The 19,224-nt window shown below is 38.7% G+C and overlaps 1 protein-coding gene across 2 annotated transcripts in view; it reads right to left on the reverse strand.

The window, feature by feature from the left end:
* fam184ab (family with sequence similarity 184 member Ab) overlaps positions 1-19,224 on the reverse strand; it is a 213,266-nt gene that overhangs the window by 7,836 nt on the left and 186,206 nt on the right. Inside the window, exons 18-21 of one of the 2 annotated variants that reach the window (XM_055016016.1) lie at positions 16,441-16,587; positions 5,340-5,457; positions 3,407-3,511; positions 1,386-1,642 (exon numbers count right to left, since the gene is read on the reverse strand). In XM_055016016.1, coding sequence (XP_054871991.1) covers positions 1,386-1,642; positions 3,407-3,511; positions 5,340-5,457; positions 16,441-16,587 — 627 coding nt within the window. The remainder of the gene's footprint in view (positions 1-1,385; positions 1,643-3,406; positions 3,512-5,339; positions 5,458-16,440; positions 16,588-19,224) is intronic. The other variant, XM_055016017.1, reaches the window with a different exon arrangement.

The following is a 19,224-nucleotide window of genomic DNA, read 5'->3' on the forward strand; positions in this document are numbered from 1 at the left end:
TCATCACGCATCATTCCCATACATGTGGGCCAGTAGGGACCTTTGCTTTCTAGTAGGCTCAGTAGGCCATTATCACTCCATTTAATGGTGATGGAGCCACGATCTAGCACTGAAAAGAGGAACAAAAGTCCAAATGATTAATCACTTCACATTCTTGCAGGTGTGGATTGGATAGGCATGTTGTTCTAAAAAATGCTGGTTCTAATCATTCTGAAGCAGAAATTTGGAATAATAGTTGGCTAAAGGTACTCATATGTAATCATATGCCGTTTTTCTTCAAAATATTTGTGTGTAATTTTATATTTTTGCAATACAGACTGTTTGTCAAGTAAAATAAGCAACTCAAATGCATTATACATGCTAACTTTTAATGTTAATGTTAATGTTACTAACCTGCCTTTTTGTTATTTATGTTGTTGTATGTAAGCTGCTGAACACTTGAAGTATCTATCTATCTATCTATCTATCTATCTATCTATCTATCTATCTATCTATCTATCTATCTATCTATCTATCTATCTATCTATCTATCTATCTATCTATCTATCTATCTATCTATCTATCTATCCATCTATCTATACTAATTATAGCTGGTACCTTCTGCTATTTTCTGACGTTTCATAAATAATCCAATTAATAGTGAAAATTATTGGTAAATTAATTGATAATAACACTGTTTGTTGCAGCTCTGATCATGTAAATAGTCGTGAAAAACACATATTTTCACATTGTTTTAAAATGAGTCCGCATATTTAATGTCAACCACCTTACAGAGCTACAGCTGATAAACTCTACAAAAGTTGGCATTTAAGTCAACAAAATCAACAGCTAAAAATGAGAAGCAGATTTTGTCTGAAGCACACTGTTTCAGACACTTCTAAGAATAATGATACAAATGTGCCACAGTGATCACTGTAAACTTAATTTGTATCATAAGAGCACAGAGAGCTCCACATATCACCAGCAGCTAACAGGGCTGGGGATCAGCAAACAGTCAACTCCAACACATCCGAGTGTTTGAAGGCTCTTATTTGACACTCTGCAGCTCATGCTGATAATGATCTCATGCTCCTCATGGTTTACCAAAGGGCCACATTTGGCAGGAAAGGATGAAGGTGTAAAAAATACCTGTTACTGTCCCACTGAGGAGATTTGTTCTCAAAGCCAGAAACAACAGAGTTCTGTTTTTTTTTTTTCAATTATTAATTTGAGGCTTAAAATACAGGTTTTACATTCAAAGCTTGACTCAAGCTACAAGTCAAATCAGTAAAAGCGCTTTAACCCCTTTTAAAAAGCAGGGTTTTCCAATTAAACAGAGGCCTGTGATTGGTTGGTCGATGTGTGGGTTGTCGAGCTGCTGCCTGTCGAGGCTGAAAAGGTCTCACCTCAGGAATTTCTTGGGTTCGGTGGGAGGGGTCGGCGGGGCAAGAGGTTTGCTGGAGTTGAGCTCCAGGTGGTGGAGGGGGGAGTTGGGGATGGGCTCTAGGCGGCTGGGCGGGGCTGGGGGTGGGGGTGGGGGCTGTGGGGGCTGCCCACACCCTGTACCCACCACACCCACACCCCTACCTGCTGCCTCCAGAGCCCTGAGATTGGGAGAGCTGCTGAATCTGCTGGCTGCAGTTTTCTCATTCTTTCTCTTTTGCTACACAGAAACAAAAAAGAACAGGAGGGGCACGGGGGTCAAAAAAGGAGCAAAAGGGAGGTTTAAAGCAAAAGATAGGAGGGAATGAAGGGAAGAAAAAGGGCATATGGAGCACAGGGAGAGCTCTAGAGGTCGCAACAGTCCAGCCGATGACAGACAGGAAAGAGCAGCGTGCCATCTGGATCATTTTAAATGCTGATCGAAGCAGAGTGAATGGATCAATCTGAAGACTGGCGTCACTCAGTCTTAAAGCACCAGTCGCTCTGAGCAGAATGACAGTTCAGATGAGAAGAGATGTGTCAAAGCAGGAAACATCTCGCACTAACAAATGGCTTGGAAAGCAAAGGCAAGCTGGAGATACAGTCAGGAGGAGGAGGACCAGTGGAACTGGGTGGAAGATTCACTCACACATTTACACACAAACACATGATGAAGGAGAAGGATGAGGTAAGAAACACACAGCACATGGAACAGCAAGAACACAAATACTGGAAGTTATAGAACCTGTGATGGTGCCAACAGTTAAATACTGATCATGCAGTGGGAACCATTCAACTCAGACACACTGTGAAAAATGAAACATCATGTTAGCCAGGTGCACTGGAAAAATATCTTCTCCACCAGTTCTCTGCTATGATTTATGAGCTCCTGCATCAACACTCTAAAATTAGAATAGTCTGCTTTTATTTTTTGTCCTTCTCACTGCTTTAAAGTGAGCAGAGTTGTGTTGGAATATAATATCCTGGCCCTAAGATCAGTCAGGATTGACAACATTTGGATGAAAATCTTATTAGAGTTGCCAGGTCGTATATCAGTCTCAAAAAGTCTAACTTTAATGACTTATTTAGTTATGGATATTTAACACTGTCATTTTAAAGATGTCGCATTGCAAATTTCTGTGATGGCAGACTTGCAAAGTGAAGTTGTGCCTGTTTTGTTTTTAAGATTAAAAGCTGTATTTGTAGTGAGCCACAGCTGTCTGTAGGACACAGCAGCTCTTTCATGAAAAGTTAATGAAGCCCAATTGTGATCACAGTTGCAGATTTTATGTGATTGTGTTCATTAAAACTGAAGGCCAATTCACTTTGTTTTATTTTGCACAGAATTTTAGATACCTTTGGAGCTGCGAGACTGTGGTTGAACTGCTGTTAAGAAATGAGACCTTGGCACATCGAGCTTGGACAGCCTCCACGTCACAACACTGGTGCTATTATTTAACAGATGGCAAAAAAAAATCACCACCGTTTCTATTATTCATGTTGTTTGCAGTCCTCTTTCACCATCCTTGATGACCTCCATTCTACAGAAAAGAACGGATGTGTTCAGGTGGATTTTTTCATTGTCCCTTCACCATCTGCCACGAACTCTGAAATTTTTTCGCTGTTTTCACTGGAACATTGTAATCCTTTCTTTTACTATAAAACAGCTTCAATTTGTGTTAGTGCTGTATAAAACACGGCAGCGGATTTCCTGCTCAGCTAAACCTTGAAACACCCTGGTAGAGGCTGATAGTCTCCTCAAAAATGGTCTCATCTGTTGGCAGCGATTACAGCAGGATTTGAAAATCACTGCGGTTACGGTTTATGGTTGTTACATTACAACAGAAACTATTTTAAAATGTCGGTATTGACTGTCCTGGTTGATCAGCACTGATGGACATGGAATGATTCGGAGTGGATATCATCTTTGCTATTTCGTAAGAGAAAGCGACAGGCATATCAGAATGCCCCTGTGTGTGGCGTGTTACAGGATATTATGGCCTACCTTAATGAGTGGGTTGATAACTCCTACGTTAGGGCTGGCGTTGAACACTTTGTTGAAGTTAGTCTCCCTGTTGACAAGTTCCAGCTGGTAGAACTTCTTATCGTCCTGCAGGAGAAAACCATGTTAGCTGACAGCCAGTAAGGCTGTGGAAGAATCAAGGGAGTGTAAAAAGCCTGAAAATCACACATTTAATGCAAACTTCTTAATAGCAGCACACACACTTCATGAAAACCACTTAAAAACAGCACTTCTAATAAGTCAAGTCTTCCTCCCATGGGGGTTTTGGACCGGCGAGTTTCCTTTAAACTCTAGTGTAAACTTTTCACCTCATAATTGCTGCAGACTGCGGAGCTCACACTGAACTTCATGACTCAGAAACCTCGATGGCAGCAGCACTGCACAGTGAGAAAATGTAAGCTGATTTATATAGTCACCTTCATGTCATTAGTGCAGAGGAACTACAGTGTCCCTGACAAACCCAGTGAAAGTCACAGTGCTAATGAGGTGACGCACAGCGGACCTCAAACTGTGTGAAACACAGGAAGTAAGGCCAGCTGTTTCGATGAGAACTGGTGATGCTGTGTTTAGATAAAGCTTGAAACATGTTATAACAAGAAAAGCACTCAGAGAATGCAGTACCCTGCCAAGGTTGTTCATTCCTCCATATGGCATTGTCAGAAATGCAGCATTTTTTTTTTTAGAAATGCAGCATTTGTTTATTAGTTATGGATGATCAGAAATTACGGCCACATAGAATGTGGCCATTTAATGTAGATGCACCCACAAACAAAATGACCTTGTGGTGAGCACAGGCGTGTGTTATACATGTGTACGTTATGTACTGATAAAGAATCGTGTGACCTAAATATGTACCGGGTGGCGGGAATTGATGGGACTCAGAAAAACCCCCACAATTTAAGCAATTGTTCCTTGTATCATTTCTGATGGATAAGTCCTGATAAGTCAGCAATGGTCAATCTGTAGTAAGATTGCAATCATGTGATCATAAGCAGGCAGCTGACATAGCGTTCACCTGTTGTCATAGTTACAGTGATGCATCTAGACACTATCTTGCAGAAATCTTTAACAAATCTGTGGATCCAGACTATAAAATCTAATCCTTGTGTCATTTCCCACCTTCCCTGAAAATTTAGTTCAAATCCGTTAATCCGTTTTTGAGTAATGTTGCTAATAGACAGAAAAACTGACGGACAGACAGCCAGACAAACCAACGCCGATTGTCACATAACTCCACCACATTCCCTGGTGGAGTAATTATGAGTTTTCCTTGTAATGTTGTCCTTTCCCATTTTACTAATCAACAGTATAGACTGTATATAAATGATGAATGCAGCCACTCTGAAGTGAAGCCAGTCTAGTGCCTCAAAGTGTGATATCAATAATGACCACTAGGGGTTGGCTCCAAAACATCTCTGGTTCTAACAGATATGCATTCATAAAGTGTTCCAATTCTCTCATGAAATACTGTCAATACATTTATCCAACAAGTTACTATAATATCATTTGCTACATTCCCTCCTTCTATTCAATTAATTAGAAAATTAGCCTATTTTTCCTGTAAAATCTGTAAATCTTTACGAGATCAATTATTTCAGTCCCAGTGATTAAATAGCAAAGATGTCAAAATAGATGATGTCTTGACAATGCTTCCAATAAAATCTGAACTAATTTGAAATAACTTGGTCAATTTCCTAGTGATTCACAGAAAACTGGTTTGCCTCTAAAAATTAACCATCTGTGGTCTTGGCCACTATTTTCATGGTACTGGTGCCTCAGAATTCTACTACTAAATTGGATAAAATCAGTACTGTAAATCTGCTGCAGCATTTTAAATCTACAAACACACTTTTCACACTTCATACTGTATAGAGGTTCTCAGGACTTAGTCATTACCTCGTCAGCAGTTACCTACCACCAGCTTCTTGACAAGAGACTCTCTCTCAGAGACCATGTCCTTCAGCTCAGCGATGATCTGCAGATCCTCAGGACGACTCTCTCTGTTCCTAAACTTCTCCTCTGTTCCTTCCAGCCTTTAGAATGAAGTGACAAAAATACAAAACATAAATATTCTGTACAAAAGATCGACTGAGCATCACTCAGGCTTACACAACTTATGCATATAAAATTATCAATCGCTAAAAACTCATTCTATACAAGTAAGATGCTCAGTTTGAACTGTGATCCAATAAGATTGTGTGTAGACTGACATCAAATATCAATAACATCAAACAGGGCAGGAATAAGAACTAGGTCCTCTTATTTGATCTTGTACTTGAGACTGTGTGTGTACTAGACAGGAGTATTTATGAGGTAAGAAAATCAATGTGTGTCCTACAAGGCTTAAAAAGATGAGTGATTCATACACTTTCCTTTTTCATTAGACTTTGATCAATAAAACAGTAATTGCCCCTGGTTCCTTCTCCTTCGTGCCCCGTTCTCTCATCCTCACAAAAACCATTAAGAGGCAGTATGTTGAAATCAGAAACAGAACTCTTCTTCCGGAAGTTGTTTTGATTTTGTGAGCTATGAGAACTTTCAAAAACCATTAAAATGGATGAAAATCACCACTTGTGTAAAACATCTGATTCATTAAACATCTGGTGACATTTTCCTTAATGCAACACATGCTAAAGATTGCTGTGGAAAAAAGGCTATTACCCGAGTGAAATATTTTTCAACTGAAAAACAACAAATTTTGACGCTACTGCCTGGAAAATGTGTTATTTTTTGAATTTAGAACAAGATGAAAGCCTCTGAAAAGCACATATTTCAGAGCAGTAGCACATAATTCAGAGAAATAAAGTACTTTGAAAAGTTTTTTCTTTGCTTCTGAAAATCTTTTCAATGTTCCCAATGCACAAGATGTAATGAGTCATCAGTTGCTCTCTTTGTAATAAATCATCACTTCGACCTTTTCATTTAATAGAGAAAGTTAGTGTGTACTGAATGCTTCATGGCTGACATTTCCAAGTAGCTTTGAAGCAATTTTAGTTTTTTTATTTCTGTGATAATTCGTGGCAGCCCTGCAAGTTTGAATTAAGTAAGAACAAACACAATTTTCTTCTGAAGCAGTCAAAGTTGCGTTACAGGTGTCACTTTCTGCTTGTGGATATAAGGCCTTCAGTGAATGTCAGTGGTTCGTTTTGACCGAACAAGGGCTACATTCCAAACTGCATAATTTGTCTTTTCCTTTTAGTACCTACTATAGCTGCTCTGACACAGTATACAGTGTTTCATACTACAAGTAGACATTTGGGACATACAATTATGACATAGTATTGCACCTTAAGCTTGGATCATCTTGCTCATACACTACCATTCAAAAGTCACCCAGACAATTTCATGTTTTCCATGGAAATTCACACTTTTTTTCATGTGCTAACATAACTGCACAAGGGTTTTGTAATCATCAGTTAGCCTTTCAACACCATTAGCTAACACAATGTAGCATTAGAACACAGGAGTGATGGTTGCTGGAAATGTTCCTCTGTACCTCTATGTAGATATTCCATTAAAAATCAGCTGTTTCCAGCTAGAATAGTCATTTACCACATTAACAATGTCTAGATTGTATTTCTGATTAATTTAATGTTGTCTTCATTGAAAAAAAGCTGCTTTTCTTTCAAAAATAAGTACATTTCTAAGTGACCCCAAACGTTTGAACGGTTTTGTTTTTCAGGGAAAACACATAAAAAGTAAATCATTTTGAAGTACTATATCAAGCTTGACCATAAACATGAACATGAAATGAAATTAGCCACAACCACAAGCCTTAGGCCTTCATTAGCAGAAGGCTAAACTGAGAGCAACATTTAACACGGCCACTAATCACTAGCTGTCATGGTGAATCCACCTATACAACAAAATGGGGGGAGAGAAATGACAAGCTCACAATATAGTCATTACTGGATGTAACACCAGTTCCACTGGAATGCTTTGCTGATACTGACACAGATTTTATTGCATTAATTGTCAGACTGTCTTTTTTTCAGGTTGCTTGGCAGGCAATTGCTTCCGATGCAAAAATAAAACCTTTTCCTGCAAGATTTTCAGTCACTCAGTCAGGTTTTCACAACATCTGAAGGAAAATGCACGCCCGGCTGAGAAGAAGATTTTGAGTGTACAATTTGAGTATATATTTACTGTGTTTTGGTTATAACAAACAACTGTATATAAGTTTTAATACACTGCTATTAAAAATGACTAGTGCAATTTTAAATCTACACATTGAATAAAAGTAGTGATGCAAAGGATGTTTTTTCAAGATAACAGAAAACTATCTGCAAGCAACATCCTGTTTTAAAATTCACTAGAATTGTCCTCAAAAGTCACTTTGCCTAAAATCTCCCGTCCTTCTGTCCCAGCAGAGGAAACTATCTTAGACTAATAATTCCAGGGAGCTCACTTATTCAGTAACTCTTCAAATGGAGCCAAGACAAATACCATCCTCTCCAGTGGAGTGGAGAAGTGCACCACTGAGGGTGGTGGGGAGTTCATGATCGAATCCAAATATCCAGAGAGGTGTTTTTTTTCTGCTGTACATGGACTGTGTTGTTCCAGTGTGTGTATATACACCCTTGTACTAGCTGGTTGAACTGTATTTTCCCTCTTAGCAGGAGCACACTGAGGCCAAATGTTCAGTGTCCAGCTATTTTGCGGCTGAGTGCCACAGCATCAGCAACCCTTCACTGAGCAGGAAGCCTCTGTCACACCAGGGTGCAGTGTCAGTGACACATGAAAGGCAAGGGAGTCCGGTGTCACCCGTGGCATTTATCATATTCCTGGGTCTGTTTCAGATCACACAGACAGAACACTTCCAGGGCTTGGACAAATGCACCTGTTATTTCTTTGGCTTATATGGAGGCCATCAAGTCGATTTTCTTCAGCATGACCTGCAAGGGGGAAAATCTGCTGCATGGACAACCTCTATTGCACCAAAATGTCAGTGGTAAGGCTGCACCAAGGTGTTGATGCGGGTTTTCTAGTAGTTCATATTTGGTAAGCGTGGATAGGATGATGACTTGGAGTCTCACAGTTGGAGGTGCTGGAATGTAATATAACCCAAAATTGCTGATGACTGATGGTCAGGAGGAAGCGTTGGGGGTGAATGTCTATCATCTTCACTGCCTTCTGGTCATGTCTTGAACATTTTTGCTCCCTGCTGCATTTACACCATATCCACATTACAGCAGAAAAACAAGGATCTCCACTCCAAAACTCTGCAACTTTAACTACTATGCTACTGTTGTTTGCAGCAGACAGTTTCAGAGACTCTCACATTGCTTTTGTAACAAATCTGCTAGATGCATTTGCATGCTGGTATTTTGCCAATAGAATAGAGCTTCTTGATTCAGTCTCAGTATGAAGGTCATTTGTGATCATACAATGAATTTGAACTTTTAGTTCTGCACGCAGCTTTCTCCTCTCATTCTGCTATTCTTGTGTTACCGCTTTAAAAATCCCCTTTGCTACAGGAAACAATAACAATCTCCCAGCAGCAACCTACATACTGAAAATAGCAAGTTTTACCAAGGACTTGGATCATGCAGTAAGAGTCCTGCTCGGTTCTTCTGGTGAATTAATCATTTTAATGACAGTGCTCACCTCCCTGTGCGCAAATGTTCCATCAAAACGATTCCCCTGTCACTATTTTGAAGGCACATCGCTGCTACTTCCAAACAAGCCACAGTGTGTTTCTCCCATACAGCAGAATGACAATGAGGTGTAGCCAGAACGTTCTCCAGCTTTGACACGGCTCTGAAAACAGGTCTGGCTATGCGAGACTACCGTGTACTACACAGACAATAAAGAAGTGGTGCACACAAAAGCCGTTTTTCTATGATAATGTAAACACAACACCGGAAATCCCAATAACATGTAGCATCATGTGAAAAATAAGATTGAACTCTTTCTGCAACCAAAACAATGACTTGAAAGAACTGTAATGAGCAACATCCATTACAGTTTCTAAGATGCCCAAGATAACTTCTACAAAGATGTTCAGTTTACAATCGCAGAATATAAAGGGTACCAGCAAATACTAAAAATGAAGAAGCTAGACCAACCAAATGTCTATATGTGATTATCAAACTCTCTTAATTGATTAATCAGTTATGTTGATGCCATTAAGACGTCCTTTCACCAAAATGATGGGAAGAGTTAAGAGAAAGGAAGGAAGGAAGGAAGCAGAGCCCATCATCTATTAGACACAGTGGAGGCAGTGTTATGATATGGACATGCATGTCTGCCAAAGAAGCTGGATCACTGGTGTTTGCTGTTAATGTGACTGCTGATAGAAGCAGCAGAATGAATTCTGAAGTTCACTGAGCTTTACGTTCTGCTCAGATTGAGTCAAATGCTGCAAATCAGATAGAAGGGCCTTTACAGTATAGATGGGTAATGACCCTGAACATATTGCAAAGGCATCCTAAGAGATTCGTAAGGCAAAGATAAGTGAATGTTCTTCAATAATCAAGTCAGTCATCTGGCCTAAACACAGCTGAGTCTCTTTTCACTGAATGAAGACGAAACTAAAGACAGAGACCCACAACAAGCAGTAACTGTAAGTCCTGGCAAATTATCACAAGTGAGGAAACTTTCATTCAGTAAAGTTTATGAGTTCCAGACTTCAGGCAGTCATTGACTGCAAAGGATTTGCATCCAAATAAGTGTAATCCTTACATTCATAATTATGTCAGTTTGTCCAATTAGCCTTTTGAGGCTGTGAGAATGGAGGGACTCTATAAAAAATGGTTGTAATTCCTCAACACTTAATGCAATGTTTCTGTTAAACTCCTAAATGAAAGCTGAACGTCTGCACATCAATCACATCCTGACTGCTTCATTTTAAATCCATTGTGGTGACGTACAGAAACAAAATAGGAATACATTTATTGACCTGATTGTAATTAACTCTAATTTAAAAATATTCTCCCTATCTTCTGTTGGATAAATCTCTCTCCGAACAGTAAGGTAATATACACTGAGGCACACAAAGATAATAAATCACATACAACACTGGATGAAGAACTGCTCCATCAAGTCATTTGGAAAAGCCATTGTGCATAATCCTGTATATGATCCAGTAAGGAGACAATTATAAAGGAAAATGGAGCTGAAAGATAAAAGACCATTAGAAGGAGGAAGAAAGTTGCAAATAGTTACATTAAGCAGTTTTCACACTGTATGCCCCATATTTTCTACATAAAAACTGTAAAAGCAGCAGAGTTTTATCTGCATTTTCCAGAGACAGATTTGTTCAGTGGAACGGCACTTTAACAGGCTGAGATTCTCACAAACCACAGGAAGAGGGGCATTAAGTTTTACAAATTTTCAACAAAATTTCTTCTCCTTCTTCAGAAGAAATTTGTGTTTTGAGTCTGTCCTGGCTTCCTTTTTGGAATCCCAGAAGTCTTGTTTAATGTTGCAGATGTTTCACTGTTGAGGTTTAATTATAAATGTTGCAGGAAGCAAAACCTTTGCTGTTATGGTTACATGTAGTTAAATATAGTTTCAGCACTGATTTAAGAACTGTTGACTGCCATTATATTTCCAGTGTCCATGTGTAAGTCTTCAGCAGACACCTGCAAACTGGAAAATTGCTGCTGTGATGACAGATAAGACGATAAACCAAAGACTAAAAAAACTGGTGCCCACAGGAAAGCTTTGTAACTCCCAGAGGAACAAGCAAAAAGGGACAGACATAAGACAAAATACTTAAATATTCATGAAACTTAAACAGTGGATGTTTAGGGAGCAAGTCATGGAGGGTAAAGCTGTCGCCATCACAGTCATTAATTAGGTAGAAAAGGGACGAGACTTGTTAGGATAGATCCGTGTTGTAGTTAATTAGATGAAAGAAAGTGGATCATCTTTGAGGAAAGCCCCAGAAATACGTCTTTAGGGAGTCAAGTGAAGACAGAAAATAGAAACTGCGGATTATAAATGCAAATTTGTCCCTAAAATAACACAGACACTAAAATGCTTCACTATGTTTAGTCTGTAAACTGAAAAAATAATCAGTACAGACTATATGCTCTATTTTACTTTGTTTTAAGTGTACTGACAAGTATGCAGATCTTTTCTGGGTTTTTTTTCAGCCTCTTTCATAATGTTGAGGTTTATTGAGCACTGACATATTCTAGCTAGTTTGAAATAGATTGCAGCTATTCAAACAGAAAAAATACACAAAAAACAAGAACTGAGTGCTTAACTTTAACTCAACATGGAGTCACAGGGATAGATGAGTGTTTGGGGGTATAACTGGAATTACTTGTGCTACCATTCAAACGTTTGGGGTCACTTAGAAATGTCCTTATTTTTGAAAGAATAGTATTTTTATTTCAATGAAGATAACATTAAATTAATCAGAAATACAGTCTAGACATTGTTAATGTGGTAAATGACTATTCTAGCTGGAAACAGCTGGTTTTTAATGGAATATCTACATAGAGGTACAGAGGAACATTTCCAGCAACCATCACTGCTGTGTTCTAATGCTACATTGTGTTAGCTAATGGGGTTGAAAGGCTAATTGATGATTAGAAAAGCCTTGTGCAATTATGTTAGCACATGAATAAAAATGAATTCTCATGGAAAACATGAAATTGTCTGGGTGACCCCAAACTTTTGAACGGTAGTGTACATCAGCTGTCTATATTCTACTATCTACTATTTTTCTGGCAGAACTATTTTGCAGAACCGTTTCTCTCCGCCCATTATTCCTATTAAGATGTCCTGTAACAGCATAACCACCACACATTCAACCACATACAACCAACCAGTTCTGACCAATCAAAAGGTTTACGCTGATTTTCAAGCAATTCAAAGATTTGATTGTATTGTCATTGGAAAGTGAGTGACAGTATTTTTAATGAGTTAAAGTGATTTAGGTTTAGCTCTTGAAAAGACTGCAGCAATGAAACCTACTTTAAAGAAACCAGCGGTACAAACTGCTGAACAATATAAGACTGAACCACAACTTGCAGCCAAAAGAAGGAAACCAACTGCTGGATGGACACCATGTGATGTCTCAGTGGTGTTCTGAGAAGAAGAACCCTTTTCCTATAAGAGTCTTGTGTGTAGTTACCTTATATAATTAAAATTGCAACTATCTTGTGAACTTAATCAATAATAAAACAGCATAACTTTAACAATGATTCCAGATTTTAAATCAGGGTTACATAAGAGATATTTACACTGTATATGAGCTCTCATATACTTCTATATGGCAAATAAATGACTATTTGGCCTGCATGTTAACAATATATTGTGCCACCCCAATGTAAATGATGGTCTCAGCCTGGATACTCGTATATAAACTGTCTGGACATGCACACATTCACAGTTTGAGTCCCAGTCAGCCGGGAGCTCTCTCTGTTTCCTATCTTCACTGTCACTAACAAATAAAGGCTAAAAAGACCCCAAATCAACCTTCTATATTTAAAAAAAAAAAAAAACATGGAGCCACCAACCTCAAAGGTCAACACGTCTGTCTCAGACACAAGAGAACAAATTGTACCAGTTGGAGAGGACCATGGGAACAACTGAAAGGTCTGAAAAATGTAAAGTAACAAAGTGCTTTCAGTTGGGTTTGTTATGTTGAAACTTTCTAATAGTGTAAGACCCTGCCTCACTATAGAGCTTAAGTGAAACCATGTGTAACATGATGTTTAAATGTAGTTGCAATAATTGCCAATGCAAGGTGATTGCTTTCCTCTTTTGCCCAGCAGGTGGCGCTGTGCTCCCAGCAGACTAAAAGGAGGTCAGCTCTGAATAGGAAGCTACTGCATGTTTTCTATCGTCTCCTAACTCTCAAATGCATCACAGGATGTTTCCATATGACATTTCTCTTTTTTTTTTTACCTCACAGTTTCTTGTCAGTATTCTTCTGACTATCACTACAACTCTCCTGAGATTTAGTTTAGTCCATTTCCTTCATGCAAAGAATTACCTTTTAACTCACTTTGCTTTTTTTTTTACGGCATCTATCTTCTTCTTTCCTACTTCCTTCACATCGTGTGTTGTTCTGCTATCTCATTGTCAAAGGTTGCTTCCCCACAGCCTCCTCTTTTATTCTATCCACAGATCCACACTTTAGCTTCACCTAACTCAGCCACTCCTTCAGTATAATCACTGTATGTCATCTACATGTCATCGGTACCATAAATCTTCCTCTCTATCTGCAGTAATAAAAGACGTTTTTCCTCCCTCTAATTAGATTCTAAGGTTCTTTCATCATTTCTTGCCAATCTAAATGTCTTTGATTCATATTTCACATAAATCTATACAGCACCTTTGATCTCTGCAAGTTCTTCAACACAGGAAGCTCTAATTTACAACACATTTCTACTCATGTGTGTTTGAAAGTTTACAGTCTGACTATCAGATGATGTTTTATCACCGCACTTCAATTTATGCTTAAAATATTACTTTTGGAAATCCTGATTTCATCTGCACTGTCTAGAGCAGGGGTGTCAAACATGCGGCCCCTGGGCCAAAACTGGCCCTCCAGAGTGTCCAATCCTGCTCGTGGGACGACTTTGTAAAGTGCAAAAATTACAGAGAAGACATTAACTGCAAATTGTAAATTTGCAAAACTATAAATTTAAAAGAATTTCTATACCATGACAAGTTGTTTTGATCATAAAGTAAAATACTAGATAGTTCACTGTTCTTTAGTCATTTTGTGTCTTGTTTTTGTAATATTTTGTCTTGTTTTTGCTGTTTTTGTCTTTTTTGTCTGATTTTTGTCATTTGTCTCATGTTTTTGTTGTTTTGTTTCTAGTTTTTGTGTTTCCTTTTTGTCTCGCTTGTGTTGTTAGTCTATTTTTATTGTCATTTTGTTTCTCGCTTTTGTCATTTTTTGTCTCGTTTGTGTCATTTGTGTAATTTTTGTCTCGTTTTTGTCGTTTGTCCATTTTTTTGTCGCTTTGTAACTTTTTCTCTTTTTTGTTTTGTCTTGTGTTTTGTCGCATTTTTTGTCATTTTGTTTCCCGCTTTTGACATTTTGTGTCTCGTTTTTGTCATTTTGTGTCTCATTTTTTGAATTATTTTGTCTTATTTTTGTTGTTTTGTCTTTTTTGTCTGACTTTTGTCATCTAATCATAAAGTTAAATACTATATAGATACCAGTGTATCTTGGAAAATTTGAGATGTCGTTATTTACAGGTTATTATGTTATGATTCTACTGGTGTGGTCCACTTGAGATCAAACTGGGCTGAATGGGGCCCCTGAACTAGAATGTGTTTGACACTCCTGACCTAGAGAGTTCAATTTATTGTTTAATGAGAGTAGCAAGTTCTAAGATTAAGTTGCACTGGCCGTAGTTCAGTCTGACTGTGTGTTATTCATATTATTTCCCATTAGACCATTACCATTGCCACTCACCACAACAACAAGCTATTTTTGAACTACATTGTGTATTGTACGTGCACTATTAAAGGACACAAGTACCATTTTATTAGAGATAAGATTTGTTGCATCACTTCGTTTTTTGTTAAAAAGGAACCTTGAGCATCATGTCACAGCTTACAAACTACCTCTGAGAACACACAGGTCACGTCTTCAGTATTTTGTCTGGAAGTGATACTTCACTCCACAGAATTATGGCCTGGCAGTGCGTAGAAGGTGTTAAAACTCCATTTAGGTGACAACATTTACAGGAAATAATGGGCTGTTTGGATCGTAGGACTACAGTATTTCTTAAAGTTCTTTCTACAACCCTCAGTTTGACCTGAGGGAGTGGCAGTGTTTATTTGATGCTTGATGATTTTTGTTGCAAGTGTAGCATTCTACTTAAAATTTGATGACACATTAAATTTTATCTGTTAGAAAATCAACCTTTTCCCTGTTGGTATGGTTGCACTTCTGTCTTATACTTCAGTGGCATTGAAGATAAGGCCGGATTCAATTTTTGGATGGAACAAATGAGCAACAAACCTCAATGTTCAGATAAAGACAGGCGCCTCTGCTTATGTTGTGAAAATCACAGCATACTGGAGGCTTTATTGTCTGTGTGAGCGGGTCATGTTGACAGCGTAGTTTCCGAGGCACACACAGATCCAATTTTGATATCAATCTTTCATTAAATTGGAATCAGTTGTCTGAAAAATTCATGCTCCTCAGACAAGCCTGGACATGTTTTTTTAATTAAATTGATCTCACATATAGATCCGTGTGTGAGAGTGTGCAAAAAGTCACATTAAACCTCATGCATGTGGAATCAGGAGCATGGTACAATACTGGTATTTCTTTGATTTCATGGAGTAACTTGACGTTTTTGAGATTTCCTTTGTTTTGGAGACTGAATCCATTATTTCTGCGTGAATGCAGCACAGGTACAGATTGCAGGTGCACCAGTTGCTTGATGCTTGCAGTAAAACTGCCTTTTCACGCTGCCTTTTATGGCGAGTCAGTTTCGTTATGCATCGTTGTACTCGGTGTAGCCGTTTATAACGTATGACAAGCAATATGATAAGCTGAGAAGAAAATAATTCATCACACCACCCTTGTATTTATACTCCACATCACCTGGCCCACGTGAAAGTGAATGTAGCCGGCCTGGCTGTGGCAGTATATGACTAACAACCGGAAATGTGTTTAGATATGCCCTAATTATCTTTATGATGCAGTGATTGCTTAGGTCATTGCATGGGTAAACAGGAAAAACACATTTTAATTTGTTTTCCCCAAATCTGAATATGTGTAGAAGAGGCAGAAAAAAAGATAAATCTGTAGAAAAGAAAAGAGATAATTTCGGAGAACTCAAGCAGGTATGAATGTCTCCGCTGTTATTTTCCCCAGAGAGAACTTGTCTGTTGTTTTATGCTTCCACTCGACACCTGACAACACACAGTTATATTATCTAGGCTGAATAGGTTGACCTGCGCGCAAAGCAGTCATGAGTTAAGAATCAGATAAGTGCTATTCCTCTGTGCTGTAGACCTCTATTGTCGCACGGCTGTTTGAAGACACCACACAAGCAAATAGTGCATTTACAGTATGTACATACAGTATCTGAAGGGCGGAGATCTTGTCTTTGAGCACTTCCTGGGCTTTGTTGAAGTCTGACAGCATGTTCTGCGTCTCTCTGCTGTGGACGGCGCTCAGCTCGGCAAGCTCCCGCTCGTGCCTCTTCGTTAACTCCTGTTCATGAGCGCTGAGGAGAGAGAACAACGGACCGATGAGTCACAGAGAAAAGATTAAAGCTGCTGATTAGTCTTATACCACAGCTCTGGAAATTAGTGACTGGGTGCCAGGTGTCTGTTTAAACCCACTTAACATGGGTGACCTGATAGTCTAGTGGTTAGCAAACCACATGGGTGCAAAATCCTTCAAGCAGGAATTCCCTGGCTCAATTCACAGCTGGTTTAGACCTCAACTGCATGTCATTTTCCTTCTCTTCCATATTCCCTGTCACTCTTCCCTATCTAATAAAGGCAAATACGGTAAAAAATAATACAAACCCATGTGCAACCATTCTCATCTATGTAAGACCTCAAAAGACTTATTTACAATTTTTTTGTCTAGCAAACTTGACTATTGCACCACTCTGACCTTCCAAAGCAATTGTTAAAGGTCCCATACGGTAAAAATCCATTTTTATTGTTTTTTTTTTTTTGTGGTTGTTATAAACTTGGAGGCGTACATTTACTTTTGCCACCCCCTGAGCACCCTGCAACTAGAAACTCTCCCAGCTATAAAAGCCAGTTAGTCAGTTAGTTTAAGCCAAGTGCTCTATAATATGTAATTAACCAGTAGTTTAACTTTGTAGAATCCTGCTCCTTACTGCTTCCCGGTGAGTCATTCAAAGTGAGCAGCTATCTCTCAGTTAATCACATTTATTACTCCGTCAAGGAACATGGTGGAGTTCTGTGACGATCGGCGTATGTTTGTCCGTCTGTTTGTCTGTTTGTTTGCAACGTTACTCAAAAACCGGCAAACGGATTTGGGTGAAATTTTCAGGGAATGTCAGAAATGACACAAGGACCAATTCATTACATTTTGGCAGTGATGCAGCTTATAGGCTGGATCCATGGATTTGTTAAAGATTTCTATATCATTGCGAGATAGCGGCACGGCATCACTGTAACTATGACGATAAGTGAACACTACATCAGCTGCCTGCTGACAATCACATGATTGAGATCCTACTACAAATCCACCGCTGTGGATCACAAATTTTTTAAAGATTTCATCTATCGGAAATCATATTACTGAGCAGCCTTGGCAGAGTACTGCGCTCTCTGAGTGTTTTCATTGTTTACTTTGTAGAGCTTCTGTTGTGAACGCTCAGCCAGGACAAAGCACCCCAACTGTTTTGTTGTTGGAACACGAGAATCTTCTTGTACTCCCAGCATCTGAGAAATTGAAGATTCAGTAGATTATTTTTAGTTTTCATGGCAGTGTCCCCACAATAGGAAAAGCCTTAGGTTTATGATGAGTTTTGATCGGGACATTCAGAGATTTTCAAAACTTTTAGAGTGATTTGAAACCAATAAACAGAGAATTGGTAGGTTACTATGTTTTCATGTAGCCTGTTGTGCTTCAGTGCAACCTAAATTGAGTCAGTGTGTACATCTATTTGCTTCACTTCTGCTCTCTGTACTCACATATGTTGTATTCTAATACAGCCGATCCCCGGTAAAGCTGTCCTGATTTACATATTTTCTATTTCTGTTATCAGAATGAGTATGAAACAGTGCCTGAAATGTAGCCCATTAAGACTACATGTTAGCCAGCAGTCACACACCCAGCTATTTTCAACCTGAGATTGTATTGCTACAATACTTATCAACATTATCTGATAATCTCACTACACACATGAGTTAAAAACAAATTAAGAAGCAATGATAGCACTCATGATGAAAATAATGACCAACAAACAAACAAACTGTTTTATAGTAAAGTTTGATGACATTTGTCATAAAAAAAACCAAACAAGTTTATCCCATGTTTTGAGTCACACCATGTCATGTCACAGGCTGTAGCGAGAGAAGCTTCTTTATCATGTGGCTGTTTGATTTCTACATTACCATCAGAATAAAAGCTCTGGGTTAGAGTGAGGCATGCTGTGACTCAGGAATAACACAGATTTAATTTTATTGTGCTTTGAGACTTAATCAGGACCTGCAGATTCTCATTTCGTCAGCATATTGGATTGCTCCACAGTGGACATGTTGGTGAGATTAGAGAAGGAAGAAAGATGCATGGAATGAATTCCAAGAACATAACTGCAAGACAACATACAATGAATGTAATAGTCATAAAAATAGGACTCACATAATTATACTGCTGTATAGAATAATAGCCCTGCGTAATGAAACAATATGAAAATGCACCAAATCATAAAAGTGGTATGACGTAAGAGACATATCGGTATACTGGATGTATACAAAATGTGATACATATAAATAGAAAGTGTGAAATGAATTATTCATCATCAAATACTCTCAATTTGCCAATGTAGAAGGTTTTGCAATGGTAGGAAAAGAACTAGAAGGGTACAAGGGTAGTGGAAAATGGGAAGACAAGATGCTAATAATGAAATGAAGAGAAGAAAAAGGCTGATGAAAGCGAGGAGAGGCAGAGAAGGATGATGGAGGGGAAACATGGATGTCTGTCTGCCTCTCATTCTGACTGGGCCAAGTCTCCCCGAGGGGTGCACATCTTATCTCTCTCTGCTTCCTCTTTATTTATTTAACGGCCTATTTTTATCCCTGTGACCAGGATTCAGACGTGGAGTTACGTAACAGAAGAAGAAATGTGCTGCGCATGGGCCTGCCAGCAGAAAGAG

Source organism: Amphiprion ocellaris, chromosome 12 (genome assembly GCF_022539595.1).
Source record: "Amphiprion ocellaris isolate individual 3 ecotype Okinawa chromosome 12, ASM2253959v1, whole genome shotgun sequence".
In the NCBI taxonomy this organism is placed as follows: domain Eukaryota; kingdom Metazoa; phylum Chordata; class Actinopteri; family Pomacentridae; genus Amphiprion; species Amphiprion ocellaris.